The 22,165-nt window shown below is 44.3% G+C and overlaps 1 protein-coding gene across 22 annotated transcripts in view; it reads right to left on the reverse strand.

Annotated features, from left to right (window-relative positions):
• Window positions 1-22,165, reverse strand: part of rims2a (regulating synaptic membrane exocytosis 2a) — a 1,020,455-nt gene that overhangs the window by 219,584 nt on the left and 778,706 nt on the right. For 17 of the 22 annotated variants that reach the window (XM_080193752.1, XM_080193745.1, XM_080193738.1 and 14 more), the window contains one exon: window positions 21,591-21,626. The exons of the other annotated variants lie outside the window; for them this stretch is intronic. In XM_080193752.1, the coding sequence (XP_080049878.1) occupies window positions 21,591-21,626 (36 nt within the window). The remainder of the gene's footprint in view (window positions 1-21,590; window positions 21,627-22,165) is intronic. 22 annotated transcript variants of the gene reach the window in all.

Raw genomic sequence — 22,165 nt, forward strand, 5'->3', positions numbered from 1 at the left:
CATACATTTGTCAAGACACCTCTTAAAAGTCACTATCGGATTGTCCAATGAGGGGCATACACGCGATGGGTCATACTTGGGCTGCTCTTGGTTGTTCGAGATTGGCCTAGTGCTTCATGTCGTTAGTGTGTGCCTAAACTGGACCAGATACTGGACAACACGACAGCTCAGTGACTATCACTGATTGCTGTGCAGACACATAGATTTGGGCCGGTGTCTGTGGGAGTTTGCGCATTCTCCCCGTGCTTGCGTGGGTTTTCTTCGGGTGCTCCGGTTTCCTCCCACACCCCAAAGATGTGCTGTTAGGCTGATTGGCAGTAATAAACCGTCCCTAAATTAGTTTCCCTCAATGTGGATGGCCATAAAACATTAGACAAGGGTCATGGGTGGAGTGGGGGGACTGGTGGTGTTAAGATGGCGGCGCGGGCTCGTTGGGCCGAAGGGCCTATTTCCTGGGCTGTTTTTGTTCTTTGTTCCACTACCTCCCCCGGCAGCGAGTTCCAGGCACCCATCAACCTAGGGGTAAAACATTTGTGTCATACATCTCCTTTAAACCTTGCCCCTCGCACCTTAAACCTATGCCGCCCAGGAATTGATTCTTCTATCCTGGGAAAAAGCTTTGACTGTCCAATCTGTCCATACCCTCATAATCTTGTGGACTTTTATCAGATCGTCCCTTTACCTCCGTAGTTCCACTAAGAACAACCCAAGTTCATCCAACCTCTCCCCATAGCTAATGCCCTCCATACCAAACAACATCCCAGTAAATCTCTTCTGCAACCTCTCCAAAGCATCCACATCCTTCTGATAGTGTGGCGTTCAGAATTGAACACTATATTCCAAGTGCAGCCTAACTAAGGTTCTATAAAGTTGCAACATGACTTGCCAATTTTTAAACTCAATGCCCTAGCCGATGAAGGCAAGCATGCCGTATGCCTTCTTGACTACCTTCTACAGCTGCGCTGCCACTTTCAGTGACCTGTCTACCTGTATCTGCCCATCGATACTCTTAAGTGTTCTGCCATTTACTGTATATTTCCCATCTGTATTAGACCTTCCAAAATGCATTATCTTACATTTGTCTGGATTACACTCCATCTGCCATCTCTCCGCCTAAATCTCCAACTGATCTATATCCTACTGTATCCTCTGACAGCCCTCATCACTATCTATAATTCCACCAACCTTTGTGTCGTCCACAAGTTACTAATCAAACCAGTTACATTTATATATATTACAAATAGAAAAGATCCCAGCATTAACCCCTGAGGAATGCCACTTGTCACAGCCCTCCATTCAGAAATGCAACCTTCCACTGCTACCCTACGTCTTCAATGACTGACCCAGTTCTATATCCATCTTGTTAACTCACCTCTGATCCCGTGCGACTTCACCTTCTGTACTAGTCTGCTATGAGGGACCTTGTCAAAAGTTTTACTGAAGTCCATGTAGACAACATCCACTGCCAACCTTCAATCATCTTCGTCACTTCTTGACGAACTCGACTGAAAAATTTGATCAAGTTCGCAAGACACGACCTCCCCTTCACAAAACCATACAAAACTATCTTGCCTCTCGTTAATGCGTCCACTTATTTCCAAGCGGGAGTAAATCCTGTCTCGCAGAATCTTCTTCAATAATTTCCCTACCACTGACATAGGGCTCACTGGCCTGTAATTACTAGGATTGTCCTTGCTACCCTTCTTAAACAAAGGAACACATTGGCTATTCTCCAATCTTCTGCGACCTCCCCGATAGCTAGTGAGGATACAAAGATTTCTCTCAAGGTCCCAGCAATTTCCTCACTTGCTTCCCTCAGTATTCTGGGGTATATCCCATCAGGCCCTGGGGATGTGTCTACCTTAATGTTTCTCAAGAGAGCTAATACCACCTCCTTTTTGATCGCAGCATGACCCAAACTATCTACACACCCTTCCCCAAACTTATCATACACCAACTCCTCTTTGGTGAACATTGATGCAAAGTACTCATTTACTACGTCGCCCATTTCCTCTGGTGCAATGCATTTATTTCCTCCCCTGTCCTTGAGTGGACCAACCCTCTCCCTGGCTACTCTCTTGCTCTTTATATATGTATAAAAAACATTGGGATTTTCCTTAATCCTGCTGGTCAATGACTTTCCGTGATCCCTTTTAGCCCTCCTTATTCCTTGCTTAAGTTTCTTCCTATTTTCCTTGTATTCCACACTCGCTTTGTGTGTTCTCAGCCTCCTAGCCTTGACAAATGCTTCTTTTTTCTCTTTGACTGGGCTCACAATATCTCTCGTTATCCAAGGTTCCCAAAACTTGCTATATTTATCCTTCATTCTTCAAGGAACTGACCTGGATGGGGTACCTACTCCGATCCTGCATGGATCTGTTGGCGGGGACATTCACTGACATCTTCAACCTCTCTTTACAATAATCTGAGGTCCCCATCTGCTTCAAGAACACGACTATCGTCTCGGTATCGAAGGAAAACCAAGCAGTGTGTTTTAATGACTGTCGGCCGGTGGCTCTGGCATCCATCATTATGAAAAGCTTCGAAAGGCTCGACATGGCATGAATCAATTCCAGCCTCCCGGACTGCCTGGATCTTCTACAGTTCGCCTACCGTCGCAACGGATCCACAGCAGATACCATCTCCCTCCTCCTGCACTCAACCCTGGTTCACCTAGATAACAAGGAAAGTCAGATCCGATTTATTGACTATTACTCAGCCTTCAACATCATTATTCCCACAAAACCCATTTCCAAACTCCGTGGTCTGGGCTTTGGCATCTCTCTCTGCGACTGGATCCTGAATTTCCTAACTCACAGACCATAATCACAAGGATAAGCAACAACAGCTCCTCCACAATCATCTTCAACACCGGTGCACCACAAGGTTGTGTTCTCAGCCCCCTACTACATCTCTTCTACACCTTTGATTGTGTGACCAAATTCTCCTCCAATTCGATTTTCAAGCTTGCTGATGACATCACCGTAGTGGGTCAGATCTCAAACAATGATGAGACAGAGTACAGGAATGAGATAGAGAATCTGGTGAACTGTGCAGCAACAATAATCTCTCTCTCAACGTCAACAAAACGAAGGAGATTGTCATCGACTTCAGAAAGCATAAAGGAGAAAATGTCCCTGTCTAAATCAACGGGGACGAAGTAGAAAGGATTCAAAGCTTCAAGTTTTTAGGTGTCCAGATCACCAACAACCTATCCTGGTCCTCCACGCTGACACTATAGTTAAGAAAGCCCACAAAAGCCTCTACTTTCTCAGAAGACTAAGGAAATTTGGTACGTCAGCTACGACTCTCATCAACTTTTACAGATGTACCATAGGGAGCATTCCTTCTGGTTGTATCACAGCTTGGTATGGCTCCTGCTCTGCCCAAGACTGCAAGAAACTACAAAAAGGTCATTAATGTAACCCAATCCATCATGCAAATCAGCCTCCCATCCACTGACTCTGTCTACACTTCCCGCTGTCTCGGCAAAGCAGCCAGCATAATTAAGGATCCCACGTTCCCCGGACATTCTCTCTTCTACCACTTTCCATTGTGAAAAAGATACAGAAGTCTGAGGTCACATACCAACCAATTCGAGAACAGCTTCTTCCCTGCTGGTGTCAGACTTTTGAATAGACTAATCTTGCATTAAGTTGATCTTTCACTACATCCTGGCTATTATTGTAACACTGCATTCCGCACTCTCTTGTTTCCTTCTCTGTGAATGGTATATTTTTTCCATATAGCGTGCAAGAAACAATACTTTTCACTATAGATTAATACATGTGACAATAATAAATCAAATCAAATCATCTTTACAGGAATGTGCCCTTCCTGAATTCCAATTAACTGAGGCTTGAAAGCCTCCAACATGCCAGATGTTGATTTGCCCTCAAACATCTGCCCCCAATCTACATTCTTCAGTTCCTGCCTAATGTTGTTGTAATTAGCCTTCCCCCAGTTTAACACCTTCACTTGAGGACTCTACGTGTCTTTATCCATCAGCACCTTAAAGCTCACTGAATTGTGGTTACTGTTCCTGAACTGCTCCCCTTCTGAAATGACCAACTGGCCAGGCTCATTCTCCAATACCAGGTCCAGTATGACTCCTTCCCTAGTTGGACAATCGACATACTGGTCGTGATTCTCCCAGAAGCACTGAATTGGGAAAATGGTTCTGAATCCCGACTGTTCTGTCAGTTCAGCTTTTCACCTGAATCTGTACACTCTGTGTACTGAAGAGGTCCCCAGTCATGAATATCATTAAAAAACCCAGATAGTAACAGGAGTAAAAGAAGGAGTAGAAGGAGCTACTTCTATCAAGTCTGCTCCGCCATTCAAGCATGGCTGATTTTTTTTCTCATTCCCATTCTCCTGCCTTTTCCCCATAACCCCAGATCCCCTCATCAGTCAAGAACCTGTCTATTTCTGTCTTAAAGACACTCATTCATCTGGCCTCCACAGCCTTCTGCGGCAAAGAGTTCCACAGATTCACCACTCTCTGGCTGAAGAAATTCCTCCTCATCTCTGTTTTAAAGGATCACCCCTTTAGCCTGAGATTGTGCCCTCTGGTCCTGGTTTTTCCGACTAGTGGAAACATCCTCTTCACGTCCAATCTATCCACTCCGGAGTTTGACAGTCCTAGAGCTCTGCGCATGCACAGCGGCCCCAAGCTGTCAACCTTCTGTTTGCTGGCCAGCCTGGGACCCCCGCAGTGCTGCCCCTCCAGCACCTTGCACGACCCAATTGCGGCTCCTACAGCAATTCCCAGACAGGTTCTGACCCCCCTCTCCCGTAGCGTCCTGATGTCTAAGCCCCACCGCCACCCCCCCGCCCCCCCCAGCAGTGGCGATCTCCCCGCCGGCCTCACCCCAGCAGACCTGCCCCCGTTGATACCCTCCCCCGGGTAAGACCCCCCCCCCCCGAGGCAGGCTCCCCCCTACTCTCCCGGGCAGACCACCAGCCCCAATCGCTGTCCTCCCTCCAGCCCAGACCGATCCTGTCTGCAGAGTGGCAGCGGAATCCTCCCACCTCTACCGATTGCCCATAGGCCCTGCCCACAGAATGCCCCGCTCCCTTAGCACAACACCATGCCCGGTGGGCAGTGCCGGGGGCACAGGCTGGCACTGCCTGGGTCCCCATGCCCACGGGGCACCACCCAACCCCTGGGGTGCCCCAATTGACCCCCTTCAATCCGGCAGGGTGTCCCGCTAGTTCTCCGAACACAGGGAGCTTTTCTGAACCCAGCCATAATGAAGTATTCCTGACGGGGTGGGAGATTCAATCCGGATCTGAAAAGTCCTGATAATGAACAACTATACATATTTAATATGCACGCAGACAAGATTTAACTGACTTACCTGTCTAACTGCTGGTTTTCAGCATGGTCTGGCTGGCGACTGTTTGCTGGCTGTGGAAGGTGCACATGCATCCCCACACACGCACAAATCCCTGTTTAAGGCTGCAGACATGCGTCTCCCACCACAACCGCACAGAAAAGTTGTAGGTGGCAATGGGAGAATCGCAGCCACTGTTTCAAGAAGTCCTGCTGGATGCTTCTTACAAACTCTGCCCCATCCACGCCCCTAGCGTTAAGTGAGTCCCAGTCAATACAGGGAAAGTTAAAATCTCCCACCACAACAAAACTTTACTTTTATATTTTGCCAAAATCTGACGACCTATCTGTTCCTCTAACTCCTTCTACTCCTGTTATTATCATCAGTTTGATTCCTAGCCTTCCTCGTTAAACTCTGGCCTGTACTGTCGTGTCTATTTCTGACAGGGCTGCTACTCTCAGACCGCTGTTCTTTGTCAACACAATTTAGGTCACAGATTTGTGACATTTTTTCTGGGATTACAAATGCGCACTGCCTCATTCTCAGGATTTAGATCTCGCTTTTTTTGCTTCCATCTTTCCTCATATTCTCTGAACCTATAGCTTTCGCTTTTTGTCGTTGCTCTTAGACATTGAGCCGGTGTTTATACTTTCCCGAGATGTTTCCTGCCCTTCTGCTGAGAGTGGCATCTCTCCACTGACTTGACTGTTCAGGTATGGATGATACCACTGTGCCTACTTTGGGTAATTGGACCTTTGAAGTTACAGCTTCATCCCCTGTCTCACTGTTACTTAGATGAGCATCACATTCCCTCTCATCTATGTCTGTCTGATCCTCATAATAGCCCAAGGTACGTGCATGCAAAATACAAGGTGCCTCCTGCACTTCTACATCCTGCTCAGATGTCCAAATTCGTAACCAATTCCCATTATTCTCAAAGACTGGGCATGCACTGTCTGGTTACCATGTTGTAGTAACTACCTTGCCATCTATCCCTATCAACTTCCCGGGTCCTTTTCGCTCTTTTAGGCCCTCTCTTCTGTAGTAGACCATATTTCTCGAAGTATACCCCCAATGGTCTTACGTGATGCCTTAGGGCTCACCTTATCCGTTCTGAAACCTCCACCTTAATGAAGGCCTTTCTCCTGCAAGCATAGCATTTAAGTGTGCAGAAAACATGAAGCTAATGCTTGTCCCATCAAATGCCGGAGGAGCATCTATTAATACTGACAGCAACTTTGGATTCCTCTCATATTCCAACTGGTATGGACTATAGCCCCCGCATAATCTGTAAAGAATTTTTTGCATGCATTGCCCATGCTAATATAATATGCAATTTATAGCCTGGTTGATCCGCCAAAATTTTCTGCAACATATTGTCTATAACTGCTTGATTCCTTTCACAGAGACCATTGTTGAATGGGCTCTCTGCTGCAATGTTGCAATATTTAATTTTTTGCACATATTTTGAAACTCAATTTGCGAATTCACCTCCATTGTCTGCCAAAAATTTAGACGGTGCCCCCGACCCTGTTCCAGTCCACTGGGGTCATAATTTTATCTATAATGGTCTTTTTATCTTTGCTGTAAATCACTGTAGATATGCTAAACCAGGTGGCCATGTCTGTGAAGTGCAATAAATAGATGCTATTGTCCATATCCCATATCTTTAGATCTAACGTCACTACATCACTGAAATCTCATGCTAGTGATAGTTTAGGACTGGACGTGTATGTGTCCTTCTATATTTTATGCAAATTTCACACTGGGTTGATATTTGCTCTATGAGATCATTCTATCCTTTGTCCAGCACACCTATGTCCTGCAGCAGTGCTCTCAGTCTCTGTAGTGCTGGATGAGCAAACTGCTTATGGAGTTTCAGAATAATCTTCTTTTTGTCCATCATGCTCTTGTCTGTAAGTAACACTATAGTGCCGTGAATCCTTGCATCCAATAATTTTGATGCGCTTAAGGGAAAACAGTAATGGCCAGATTTTGTAAAGTGTATGTCCACTATTTCCCCAAATACTACAGCTTTATCTTGTCTCAAATCGATGGTCATCTGATCTTTCTTCATCGCACTGTCAGTTTCTATGTATTCAGTGTCACATGTAGTTTCAAAGACATGGTTTCTCCTTTTTGGGCAGTTACTATGTAATGGTAGGGGGAATTGCATTGGAAGCAGCAATTCACAATCCCTTGGCCATTTCTTCGATGTAAATATCTTTAATCAGTTCACCGGGGGCATCTTCTTTCCCTATTATCAAATCAATTGTATCCAATTTCAACACTAGGTCTGTTATTAGCGTATCTGTCTCTGTTTAAAGGCCTTTGTCTATCACTTGGTCTGGCAAGTGCCTGAGTTACCACAGACTTCTCTGTTCTGGGTGCGATGGCATCCTGGTTTGTATTGAACAAAGTAGCTGGGAACGATTGTTTCCCAAAAAACTTTTTAACGATGCTGCCATTTGATCCCCTTAATTGTACTCCATTCATTACTAGAAGATTATCCATCTGAGACAGACATGAACAGTCCAACAACTTAAAATGCCAATACTGCATTGGAATCTCCAAATTAAATTTCATTAGCTTGTTACGGTCCATATCAAAATCCATGATAAACTCTTCCATGGAATGAGTTTCTTATCTCCTAATCCTTCATAATTCTCCAAGAACTCATTGTTTTGGTAAAACTTATCTAAGTACCATAACAGGAACTGTAGCCCTTCTTCTTGCTTCAGGGCACCTGCCGCCCAGTCAGAAAATACTTTGCTCCTTATCTTGCTCCTAAGCAGAAGTGACTAGATAAGATTGATGCAAGAAGGATGTTTCCAATGGACAGAGATGAAGAGAAATGTTTTCACCCAGAGAGTGGTCAGTCTGTGGAATTCACTCTCATAGAAAGTAGTTGAGACCAAAACATTGTATGTTTTCAAGAAGCAGTTAGATATAGCACTTAGGGTGAAGGGGATCAAAGGATATGGGGGAAGGTGGGATCAGGCTGTTGAGTTGGATGATCAGCCATGATCATAATGAATGGCAGAGCAAGCTCAAGGGGCCAAATGGCCACCCCTGCTCCTATTTTCTATGGACCTTCACATTGCACTGGGAGATCATTAAGATTGTGCAGTACTTCCTCTCAAAGCAATTACTTACATGTAGAATCTTACTCATTTCTTGTCAGCTTCATCAAGCTGATAGCAAGTAGATAACTGACCTCTGAAACTACACAGTACACATTTCTAGTTCACGTAAACTTAGTGCAAGGAAAATGTGTGTGCAATGCAAGTGAAAGGTAGACCAGAGGTGAAATCAAGAAGTTAATTCCCTACAAGAAGGTGATGAAGCGACTGGAAGAGCCCACAGCTGCACCTTGGCAGAGGAGAAGACTACATAGAAGCACAGGAATTAGGAGCAGAAGTAGGCAAATTCAGACCTTCGAACCTGCTCTGCCATTCAATCTGATCATGGCTGATCTCTCCATGTTCTCAAATCCACCTTGCCACCTGTACCCCATGTCCCTCTTTCCCTTTTTTTAATTAGGAATATGTCTAACTCCCTCTTGAAACCATTCAATGATTCAGACTCGAACCTGCTGTGGGGCAGTGAGTTCCACAAATCCACCACCCTTTGTGAGTAGTATTTCCTCATCTTGGTTTTAAATCTACCACCTCTCAATCTATACTTGTGACCTCTTGTTCTAGATTGCCCCATAACAAGAAACATTTGGTCTACATTTACTTGATCAATCCCTCTTAAAATTTTATATACCTTGATCAGATCTCCTCTCATCCTTCTAAATGCCAGGAAGTACAAGCCCAAACTGTTTAATCTCTCCTCATATGTCAACCCTTTCACCCTGGAATCAATCTGGTGGATCTCCTTTGAACTGCCTCCAATACCACCACATCCTTCCTCAAATAAGGAAATCAAAACTGGACACAATACTCCAGATGTGGTCTCACCAATACCCTATACAACTGTAACAACGCTTCTTTACTTTTATACTCCAGTCATTTTGCAATAAATGGCAACATCCCATTTGTCTTTTTTATTACATGCTGCACCTGCATACTGACTTTCTGCGATTCTTGAACATAGACACCAGATCCCTCTGGGCCTTTCCATTTAGATGACAATTTGCCTTTCTATTTTTTCAACCAAAATGGATAACCTCACACTTATCCAAATTAAACTTCATCTGCCAAATTTAGGCCCATTCTCCTAGCTTATGGGTTTTAGTAGATTCTTTACATCCTTTTCACTGCCTCCTTTCTCACCTATTTTAGTATCATCTGCAAATTTTGCTATGTTACGCTTTGTCTCTACTTGCAGACCATTTACATAGATTGTAAACAGTTGAATTCCGAGAACTAACCCCTGCGGCACCCCACTGGTTATGTCTCACCAGTCAGAGAAGGACTTTCAGCTTTGAGAGGAGGTACTGCACAATCTTAATGATCTCCCATTCAGCCATCCTCAATCCAATCTAGTACTCTACCCCCATCCCCTGTGATCGACCTTTTATGGGGCACCTTGTCAAACGCCATCTGGAAGTCTAGGTACACCACATCCATAGGCTCCACACTGTTCACCTTGCAGATTATGTCCTCAAAGAACTCAAGCATGACTTCCCCTTCATACAACCACGTTGACAATGGTAGATTAAGTTTTGTCTTTCCAAATGTTCAGTCATTTCATTGCTAGTGATTGATTTCAGCAACTTCCCCAGCACAGAGATCAAGGTAACTGATCTATTGTTTCCTACTTTTTGCCTCTCTCCCTTTTTGAATAGGGGTGTCACATTAGAGTGTTTCCAATTCACTGGGACCTTACCAACATCCAAGAAATTTTGAAATATCACAACCTGCTTCAATACCATAGGGTGCAGGCCATCAGGGCCCAGAGACTTGTCTGCCTTTTATCCCATTTGTTTAATATTGGTTTAGTGCTCTACCATCTCTGTGATGTGATATCCAATGATTTTAGCATCCGTGTGAAATAGCGCAGATGTTTAAAGATCAATTTCCATCCCCTCAATCCTAATGGAATTATCTCCGAGCATCTTTAATTTATAGCTTCCTTTCCTGAAGATCCATCACAACAATGTAGTGTCAGAAGATACAGATTATGACGATTAGACGGAGGAATGGGAAGAATATTCTGTCTGATGGATTAGGATGATGGCGACATTGATAAGAAAACAACTGTAGATGACAAACCTTTTAGAAGGGGTTCTAAAGCAAGAATAAGTCTCCTCTGCCACAAACTCTTCAATCCGTCCCCTTCATTGCTTGCTTTCCTTTTGTTACTTACTAGTCCAGATATTTTCATTGACAGAACTTTCAGGATATGATAGCTGCCAATAGATTAACTACAGGGCTGATTTGCAGTGCATGAATCCAAACTACAAGTGGCAGGACAAGCCAAGCTCCAGTTTTCCCCCTTAGAATATCACACAAATGACTGTGACATAAAGGTTCAGTGCAGTCTTCCTCTTCGTAGCCACAGATCTTCGTGTAGTCACTGGCACGTCGCCCACTTTCATGAAAAACACTCATAAAACAGTTTTATGACATGATATTCATTGAATCTACATGGTCTATAAATGTGTTTGGGAGTGAGTAATATATTTGGTTAGTTCAGCTGGCTAGATGGCTAGTGTGTGGTTTAGATTAATGTCAACAGCAGGGGGTTGATTCCCATTTTGGCTTAGGTAGACTTGGGACCTCCTAGCCATGCGCCCAAGGGTGAAAGGTAATGACAAACCACCACTGACAAGAAAACTGCTCACAATTAAGCATCAGCAAGCCATGAGCCAAGGGCTTGTCTTCAGGCAGAGAACACATACAAGATGGTGAATATAATGTATCTTCAATTGATGCTTCTCTCCTATCCTCCAATTTGCATTGATCCTCACCTTCTAATATTAATAGAGGACAAGGGACAATTTTCTGCCGTTCACACCCCGCTGCCACTGCAAACAAGGACGGTAAATTTGGTGCTCAACCAAATCTCCAGTCAATGTAAAGGGATAATAGAATCCCATTGGTGTGAATGGCTGGATAATTTCAGCCAAGAATAACGAGTGGGAATCCCATATTTGATACTTTGATTCTCTGGAGGCGAGAACTTCCCAATGGTCACAATCCACGTGCAAAACGTCAAAATGCTTAGATGCATCAAATCCAGCAAAAGTTTCTACTGGCTGCACATGATCAGTCCCAGCTGAATACGAGACTACAGAACTCCACCCCAGAACAACTGCCCTGCCTTCCACTCCCAATGAATAAAGCTGGGGCCAAAGGTGTACATGAATTGGGCTGTACAATTACCAGTTATCACTAAATAGAATGGAGGGGTATTTGCAATGCTGTAATACAGGATGTCCAACCTGTGGCACTCATGCCCTATAAATGTGGCCGTCCCAATGTAGACAACTCTCTCATACTTGAATTTATGTTTATATCCTGGTTGATCCAGTTTCAATTTTGTAGGCCTGAATTTCTGGTAGAGACTGCTTTTAAGAGCTGGTGGCTCTGAACACCGAGCAACTTGACAATCATACAAATTAATGTGTACATGGAGATAAACTTTGAATGTAGCCTCTTGCACATTTACAAAGACAAAAGCTTGGGCAACCCTGCCCTGTACAAATGTTTGCTTTCCTGTAATTCAGCTGGTCCTAAAAAATACAGATGTATGAGTTCAAAGAACTTAAACAGTGAAGTCTGTTTTTGTTCAATTTATTTTCTTCCACTCATTTTCTCCATGCACATGTTCCATCTGTTGGATTACAGGTTTATTTGACTATATCATAATTCGTCATAGAGATCAAACATTGACAACGTATCCAGGTAAACAGGTTAGAAGCAAACTGAAGAGCTTGCACCCCAAGCAACGATAAACAAAAAGAAAAAGATGTCAGATGCTGGAAATCAAAAACAAAAATAGGAAATATGGGAAGATGAGGCTTTGGGTATGAACCCCCTCCTCAAATCTGGCATTGAGCCCTTCCTCCATTTCAGCGCTCAAGTACTGAAATGTCAACTTGTTTTCTCTCAACTGGTGCTCTCTGACTTGCTGAGTATATCCAATGCTTTCTGTTTTTGTTCTGCACGCAATATTATCTCTATTTTGCATTTCATATTTTGACAACCTCGGAGTTGAGATAGCATTGAGGAAAATAAAACCTTTCAGGCCGTCATCACCAGAGCTACTCTGTAGTACCTATTTTATCTAAAATACTACAGCAAGTTGTTAACATAGTAATTACTTGGTTAATGTAGAGTATAAGTATAACAAAATAAACTGGTGGATCCGTTTTGCACTGCTCATGTTATGGCTCTATCTGATTACATCCAACATCTCATAAGCAGAGAAGTTATGTAGTCCCAACTCTTTGTTACATGACTTCTCCTGATGTTTATCAATTTATTCATTGATCAGATTTATGTTCATCTACCAACAGAAATGGGGACAAACATCTATAATTAGGAAAAAACTGTTTTGTAATTAGGTGGAGTAAATTAATACAGGTGATGTAAACATTCCATTACATCTTTTAATAGTGGGGTTTATTTTCTGAAAAGTCTATTTGGTTAAAAGATTTGGATTTTGTGAAATATTACGGACGTACCTGATGAAGCCGAGATGCCGGTGTTGGACTGGGGTAAACACAGTAAGAAGTCTCACAAAACCAGGTTAAAGTCCAACAGGATGAAGGAGCAGCGCTCCGAAAGCTAGTGGCTTTTGCTACCAAATAAACCTATTGGACTTTAACGTGGTGTTGTGAAACTTCTTACTGTTTTCCTGATGAATACAGTGTGTTCCTGGAATACCACAGTACAGTTTCGGCAAAAGGGAAAATAAATCTTGATCAGTTTGTTTTAAGTGATCTTCTTGTCAATGTAGAAGTCTTTGCTTCTGCAAGTTTTCATAAATAGGCTTTGTAATATGCTTAACACAGTTTACACTGTAAGACTCTGCTTCTCAAAACTCTTTGTCATTAGCTCCCAATTGACTATCAGCGGAATGGCTATTGCTGCTCACTGCTATCCCTGACTCTAAGGATCCACAGGTTTGTTGGCATGCTATTGCCATAAGTCATATGGCAGTGCCTACAATCATCAGAAGGCTTGTCCTAAATATGTCAACTACCAGTTGTTGCTGCTATTAACCACATGGCTTTGCATGGAGTTGAATCTTTTTCCACCTTAAGCAAAGTCATTTGCTTCAGAAAGGGTATGCTCAAGGAGAAGGGACTCACAGACTGTGAGTTTTCACAGCTAATAATCTGCCAGTAGGCTAGTATGTAGGGTGAAAGAAGAGATATTGGATTTCCAGTCCAATGTGTATCCCTCCTAGGATCTCATCCAGTTGCTGCAAAAGTCCATGTTTCTTATTTTTCTGTCCTGTTGCACTGCTTTCTCCTAATAGAAATGTTTTCAGCATCTCCACAACAGCAATTTCCTGAGATGCACATAATGGTCTGACTGTCCACCAGGCTCGAGCAGTTGAGGTTACCATCTTTGTAGGGGTAAGGTTAGAGGCTAAACCTCATAGTGGACTGAGATCAGTACCTACATCAAGACCTGTGGATGTTTGTGACTATCTTTTTTCAAGGTCACTTTTTAAAGAGTGCATCAATAATTCACATTTCACAACACTTGCCTATGACATGTACACGAGGTACAGAATTAGATACATTAGATTGGTGAGAGGACCAGAGTCATTTTGATCAGAGGGGTTGGCACATTTATCTCTTTCATAGATTCATTGAATCCTATAGTGCAGGAGTCCATTCAACCCATCAAGTCTATACCGACCAGAATTCCACCCAGGCTCTATCTTCATAACCCCCATGCATTTAACCTAGCTAGTCTCCCTGACACTAAGGGGCAATTTAGCATGGGCAATCCACGAATCTGCACATCTTTGGACAGCGGGAGGAAACCGGAGCATCCAGAGGAAACCCACGCAGACACGGGGGAATGTGCAAACTCCACACAGACAGCGACCCAAGCCTTATGAAGTTCTCAAAGACTAATTGAGAGGATGGCAATTCATGTGTTTGAATATTCAGTGCTACAAAGGGTTCCAGTGCTTCTGCATATAGTACTTCCTTCTTATTGAGTAACTAAATCAATTACTTCTTAACACTTTTTCTTCCATTTTTGCCACTCACTTTTTCCCTCTTAGCTGATTTTTTTTAGGGTGCAGTCCATCTTGCCATCTGGTACGCCATTCAAGTCACTATTTTTCAAGCATGTATTTGCAGTTCTAGGTTGCAGTCAACCTATTAGGTTGTTGCTTAAGAAAGAAAGCAGGAAATGGGAGGCTGATCTTCAGGTTTCTCTTACTTTGCTATTGTAATTTTGGTAGAAACTCAGGGCCTGATTTTACCATTTGGGGGTCTAAGGGCCGGATCTGAGCATAACACAGACCTGAGCCTGGAATCCTCTTTGCAGCCCACCCATACACCTTTTGCCGGCTCCGGTCCAATTCACGCTGTTGCTTAAGCGCTGCCGGAACGATTGGAGCTCTGAACTGTGCGTGGGCAGTTTGAAAAAAATTTGAAAAAGCGCGCCCGGGCGGGAAGGGAAGAAAAGCAGAGAGAGCTGTTCTCTGACACAGATCATCCTCTGGGGGTGGGGAGGAGGAGGCGGGTCGGAGCATCCTCTGGGGGGAGGAGGCGGGTCGGATCATCCTCTTGGGGGGGAGGGAGGAGGAGGCGGGTCGGAGCATCCTCTGGGGGGGAGGGAGGAGGAGGCAGGTCGGAGCATCCTCTGGGGGGGAGGGAGGCGGCGGCGGGTCGGAACATCCTCTGGGGGGGAGGGAGGAGGAGGCGGGTCGGAGCATCCTCTGGGGGGGAGGGAGGAGGAGGCGGGTCGGAGCATCCTCTGGGGGGGAGGGAGGAGGAGGCGGGTCGGAGCATCCTCTGGGGGGGAGGGAGGAGGAGGCGGGTCGGAGCATCCTCTGGGGGGGAGGGAGGAGGAGGCGGGTCGGAGCATCCTTTGGGGGGGAGGGAGGAGGAGGCGGGTCGGAGCATCCTTTGGGGGGGAGGGAGGAGGAGGCGGGTCAGATGTATCTTGGGGCAGGAGGGGGTGAGAGGGCTGATCGTTGTCTGGTGGTGGGGGGGAGGCCCGATCGCTCACTGACAGGAGGGGCGGATGGATCTCTGGTGGGGGAGGGCAAGTGGGTCCTCTGCCACTCTGCGGGGGACCCGTCCTCCCCACTGGAGGAATGAATACCTCCTCCTGGAGTGGACGTCGGCCGCTCCGGGAGGGGGGATCCGTTCCTCCGATGGCGAGGGGGGAATCCGTTCCTCTGATGGGGAGGGGGGGAATCCGTTCCTCCGATGGCGAGGGGGGAATCCGTTCCTCCGATGGCGAGTGGGGATCCGTTCCTCCGGATGGGGAGAGGGGAAACCGTTCCTCCGAAGGGGAGGGGGGATCCGTTCCTCCGATGGGGAGGGGGGAATCCGTTCCTCCGAAGGGGAGGGGGGAATCCGTTCCTCCGAAGGGGAGGGGGGATCCGTTCCTTCGATGGGGAGGGGGGAATCCGTTCCTCCGATGGGGAGGGGGGAATCCGTTCCTCCGATGGGGAGGGGGAATCCATTCCTCCGATGGGGAGGGGGGATCCGTTCCTCCGATGGGGAGGGGGGAATCCGTTCCTCCGATGGGGGAGGGGGGAATCCATTCCTCCGATGGGGAGGGGGGAATCCATTCCTCCGATGGGGAGGCAGGATCCGTTCCTCCAATGGGGAGGGCGGGATCCGTTCCTCCGATGGGGAGGGGGGAATCCATTCCTCCGATGGGGGAGGGGGGATCGCCCGCAGAGTGGCAGCAGGCACCCCTGCCCACCCTCCCTCCCCACTGATTGCCTGCAGAATGGCAGCGGACCCCTCTGACCCCCACCAGAGATCCATCTGCCGCACCCCCGTCCCATCAGTGAGCGATCGGGCCCACCACCAGATAACAATCAGCTCTCTCGCCTTCCCACCCCCGAGATACATCTGACCCGCCTCCTCCTCCTCCTCCTCTCTCCACACCCCCCGCCAGAGGATGCTCTGACCCACCTCCTCCTGTATCCCCCACCCCCAAAGAGGATGATCTGGGCTGCTTAGGAGGTTCCTCTGCAAAGTAAAAATCGGCTTCGGATTTTTATTTTGCAGGTCGCTTACAGCACAGATCTGGAAAGGACCAGAAGAAGGTAAAGTGGGATTTGGTGGTAAAGTTGGGCGTGCAGTTCATTAAATCGATTTAAATGCAGGCTAAAACATTTAAATCATTGGGCCGCCCGATGCAGGTGCGGCCTGGAACCACGCCCAAAGCGGGTGTCAGTAAAACTGCGGCCTGCTCGGATTCGGGTGCAGATCGCGTCAAAGGCCTGATGCCCAAATTTACCGTGCTTTTGGTAAAATCAGGCCCTCAGTTTACGTGCCTAACTGGAGCTGTGGGCAAATTTCAGAAAAAGTTACGACGAAGTAACACCAAATTAATTAAAGCCCACTTGCAGCTTCCTAGTTCCTGACATCACATGAGAACAACTCAGGAATGAATTGGAGTCTTCCTGGGGGGAAGATCATGGCATAATGTCACTGGACTGGTATTCCAAATGCACTGGCTAATTCTCTGGGACATGGATTCAAATCCTACCATGACCTCTTGTTGAATTTGAATTCAGTTAATAAATCTGAAATATAACACTATTTTCAGTAATATGACTGTGACGACTAGTATTTATTGTTGTAAAGTTCAACTGGTTCACTAAATCCCTTTAAAGAAGGAAATCTTCCATACTTACCTGATCTAGCCTGCGTGGGATTTCAGACTCACAGCCATGTGGTTGACTCTTAACCGCTCTCTGAAATGGCTGAGCAAGCTACTCAGTTCAAGGGCAATTAGGGATGGGGAACAAATGCTGGCCTTGCCAATGACATCTACAATCCATTAAAGAATAAGAATTGTGGAATCATAGAATCCCTACAATGTCGAAGAGGCCATTTGGCCCATCGAGTACATACCGACTCTCTGAAAGAGCGCCCTACCTAGACCCAATCCTCCCTAACCCAGTTACAATGCACATTGATCTTGGCCAATCCATCTAACCTTCACACCTTTAGACTGCGGGAGCATCCGGAGGAAAGCTATGCAGACAAGGGGAGAATGTGCAAACTCCAAATACACAGACACCCAAGGCTGGAATTGAATTCGGCGCCCTGACACTGTGAGGCAGCAGTGCTAATCACTGTGCCACCCGCATGCACTGTTTTAAGCAAATAAGCACTTGGGAGTATCGGATTAATTTTGTATTTTTTCCCTAATTTTGCATCATGCAATTTTTTGAAGCTATGTATATTGCAAAACTTTGCCATAAATCACATCTAAAAGGGTGTTTCTGTACGGCATTTCATCATGTTTGTACACAAAGGAACACCATATCACTGACTGTACCTGAAAGCACACTTTTGAAATATTTTGTCTCAGCGTGTAAAACATAAATCTGAAACAGGTATGTTTGAACATTATTCATTCATCTCTGGAGCCTGAGCCGTAATTTTCTAAATTCATAGGAATCGGGATCCAGATACACAAATCATTAAATGTTGTGGCGAATAGAAAAAGCAAATAAAATATGGGGGTCATTTCCAGAGAGGTTGAAAAGTAGAGATATTGTGTTAGACATTTACAGAATCCTAGACCCCATTTGGAATACCAGAGCACCGTTCCATTTTATGCAAAACAAACGGAGACAATGGAGAAAGTGCAATAATGATTTAAAAGAGCGATACCACAACTCAGAAGATATAACTAACAGGGTACAGTGGACATGCTTCTCTTTTCCCTGGTAAAGCAGTGACATGATCAAGATTTTTAAAATTATGAAGGAGTTTGACAAGTAAATGTGGAAAAGATGTTTCCACTGTGGGGGAATCCAAATGCATCAATGTCATTAACCTTAACTACTTGTCGCAGGCAGGTTTTGTGTGTTCCCTGGTACTGCCCATGATCAGCATGATTATATGCAACAGATGTGTGCTTTCTCATCCTCAGTGTGAATGGTCCCAATTAAATTATTTCAGCAGCAGGCTTTTGGTGAGTTTTAAAATAAAGATCATTATTTGTTCTTATCTATTTGCCCCAATAATAACTCTACATTTCACTCACTTATCTCACACTCTTGCACACACACAAATTATAAATGTAGATGAAGGTAAAATACTGTTGCAGATTATAATTTTCTTTGTCTCTTTTGTGGCAAGCCTGTAGTTTCTTAGATTAAATTGATGCTTTAAGGTTGCAAGTAAGGTCTGATAAAGCAAAGGATTCTCAGTAAGTTGTGAAGTTTCTTGTAACTGAATTTCCTAGAGGTTGGTTCTCAGGCAAACTCAAAGTTGGATCAGGTAGGAGGGGTCCTTCTCTCTGTCAAGATCTCCCACTTTCAAGGTACTGTTGTTTATTACCTTGGCTACTTGGGTGACTTCCAGCTAGTTCAGTGGAACTCTCTTGCTGAAATTTTACTGTTCCACCCACCACAGGAATCGGAGTGGTGAGGGGCGGACTGTTGACCTCAGGCAGGATTTTGCAGTTTTGGGACGAGCGAGGTTGTAAATCCTGCCCTCTATCTGCAGTGCAGCTTCTAACTTAATTAAAGGCAGGCAATAAAGTGTTTCACTTAACAGGTGATTTTGACAAGGTCAAATTTCTTTATCAAAACAATGGATGGTATACGTATTGATTCCTTTAGTATTTAACACCTTGAGATTCACCCAGTCTATTTTAGATGAAGGAAACCATCATAATACAATGGAAGTTTGGTAGGGTTCATTTACATCCATCTTATGCACATTGAATTTCAATGTTTCCTTCGTCAAGGGTGAAAGACAGAGACAGGTCGGTTGGAATTCTATATTTTTTTAACCATCTTTAAACAAAGTGAGAATTCCCCAGATGGTTATGAATATCCTTATTTAATTAGATATATGTTTGAGACTATCTGAAGCTAAAATACCAAAAGTAATATCATTTGTTGTAGCTCATTTTAATAGTCTATCTCCAGTTTGAAACTTTGACTGGAAGTGCATAATAAATGGCCAAGACTTAGTTAATCTGATACCAAGTTACACATACCAGCCATTTTCTGGGTAAAGCTGGTTCTCCTGAATTCCTTAATGGATTTATTAGTAGCTTACATTTGTGTCCTAACATTGGAGACCCACATAAGTTACATATTTACATATGTAACTTTTTACATATACTCAGTCAAACCCCTTTATAATTTTAAGGGCCTCCAATAAGTCAAGTGTTGACTGTCATCAGTCTCAACGTAGATCACATAGAAGGTGATGTCAAGCCTGTGAATGTCAAAGCTCAGGTAGCCAGGCAGTAAAAGATATAAATAAAAATAAAAAATGCTGTAAATATTCAACAGATCTGGTTAGCATCTGTGGAATTAAAGGTCTAAATATTTGCCAAGTCAGGCCAACTCAGGAGTCTTAATAATTCTGGGAGGACCCAATTGAGATTCTTGCCCCAATTCCTGTTTCAGGGAAGATCCCTGACTTGATTAGGATTTGCCTACTCCATGTAAATCCAACTGAACATTTCAGGTCTTTCATCAGCCTTGGAAAAAGCTAGAGACATAACAGGTTTAAAACATGTATAGACTCAGGCAAAGGCAGAAGACTGGGTGGAGAGATCCCTGTTGATCTAATCCCCACGCTCCCTTTCTCCTGCCTGTCTTTGTTTTAAACCTGATACATCTTTAATATTTTTCATTCATGATGAAAAGTCATCAATCTGAAATGTTGGACAGAACTTAATGCGTTGTACCCTGCCCTCTAAGAGGCGAGGGGTGGCCTTGTGATCAAGCAAGAGGATGTAGGTGGAAATCCCACTGCCTTCTTACTTTCTTCTGATTAAATCTGGGGTAGAAATGTTTCCAGGCAGCCTTCCTGCTCAGCAGTCAATTGAAACTCTTATGTGGCCACTTAAAGGCCTTATTCCATTGTCGCTGGAACTCAACCCATGACAGGCTGGGATGTGGCTGATTCAGAGACTCAAAACCTGGAAACAGGCTGGAGCCTGTAGGGAGCCATACCCCTCTGCCCTTGCTACTGACCTTCCACCCCTACCAGCTGGCCTCTCCCCGGAACACCTATTCCAATTTACTTACTTTAATCTGCGGTGTCTATTGCCAATCCTCTTGGTAAGCCTCAGTACATTGATTACCGATAGTGCTGCATTTCTCCACAGCTTTCTCCAACCATCTGGCAGCTTTCAGGGGCATGATATTCACAAAAGACATGGCAGTGCTTTAATTAAGTAATCGCAAGACAGCTAGGAGGCCCCAGCAGCACAATTCCCGCTGCCAATTAGGAACTTTATTCTGTCAGGACTCCAGAGATTGGGTCTGTGAGGGTGACACCAGATTTTGTAGCACGTGATGAGTCCCTCACTACTCACACTAAATTCCACCCGTTCACTCTGGGTTTCTCTCTCCATAGATGCTGCCAGACTTGCTGAGTATTTCACACACTTTGTGTTTTTATTATCGAAAAAGAATGAGCGGGCCAAATGGTCTGTTCCTGTGGTATAAAATTCTATGTAAATTATATTGAGAAGCTATGTGTAGATTGATAACTTTTGACTACAGAAATTGTTATTAAATAGAACTTAAAGCACACACTAGGTACAAAGTCCAATACAGAAAGGTTTTTGTAACAATTACTGCTATTTTGACCGTTTACTTATTGTAAGGAAAAATTAACTGCAAAAATGGGAGATGGGAGAAAATCTTTTTTTTCCATAATTGTAAATAAAATATTGCATTGAGCACCATCTTTATTGTAATCTAAAGATATAATTTTGAATGTTTCATGAATGAGGGACGTAAGAGGAAGTTTCTTGATCAGTTTTAAGGCATGCTGCACAAATGCAGCTTTGTTTATAATGACCATGTTGCAATTTCAATGCTGGCCTCTTGTGTTTGTGCAGCTAAATCTGGCTCCCTTAGCCTGGCTGGACACTCATGGATGCAGTTCTGGATGGATGTACAAGTCTGCCATTGGGATAAGGCAGTACTGTTCAGCAGTATAAACAACGGGAGTCTATTCACGGACACTGGTGCCTGGGAATCCCAGTTGAAGTGATGCTAATATAAAAGCTGGCTGGTTTGGAATGTCAATGAGGTGTTATGGGTTTGCTAATGACATACGCACACAGCTTGCAACCCAGGTCATCCTACCTGATTCCCAGATCTCTGCTTCTGCATCGTTTTCCTCTAAATGTTAAAAAGGCAGAGGGGAAAAAAATAATGTATATGGAATGTTGCGGCATAAATTAAAATAAATAAATAAATAATATCAGCATCAAATTAAAATGATGAACAGGATAAGCATGGTAACAAGGATCACAGCGAGCATCAGAGAACAATTACCATTTCAAAAAAAGTCAAAGTGACTACCTTCCTGCAACAAAAAATGTTTCTAATTTTATTATTATTCCCAGATACGTCAATTCTGAGAATGCTAGTTAGATTAGTTAACCAGACTGCTCATGTTTGGATCAAAGTAACAGCAAAATCACGTTCCAGTAAGGTTGACTTACGACCTGCCTCCTCACCCTACTTGTAGCAAAAAAAGGCATGGCACTTTGCAGTGGTTTGGCAAATAATAACTGAGAAACTGATTCATGGTGGAAACTCAAGACGGAGAGTTCTTCTGTACTATTACATTGTCTGTGGCAATTATGCTGAGAAATAACTCCTGCCATGCTTATGCTGTGATATCAAATGGAACATGAAAGAATGCTAGGTCAGAG

Source organism: Carcharhinus amblyrhynchos, chromosome 8 (genome assembly GCF_965287045.1).
Source record: "Carcharhinus amblyrhynchos chromosome 8, sCarAmb.v2.hapA, whole genome shotgun sequence".
In the NCBI taxonomy this organism is placed as follows: Eukaryota; Metazoa; Chordata; class Chondrichthyes; order Carcharhiniformes; family Carcharhinidae; genus Carcharhinus; species Carcharhinus amblyrhynchos.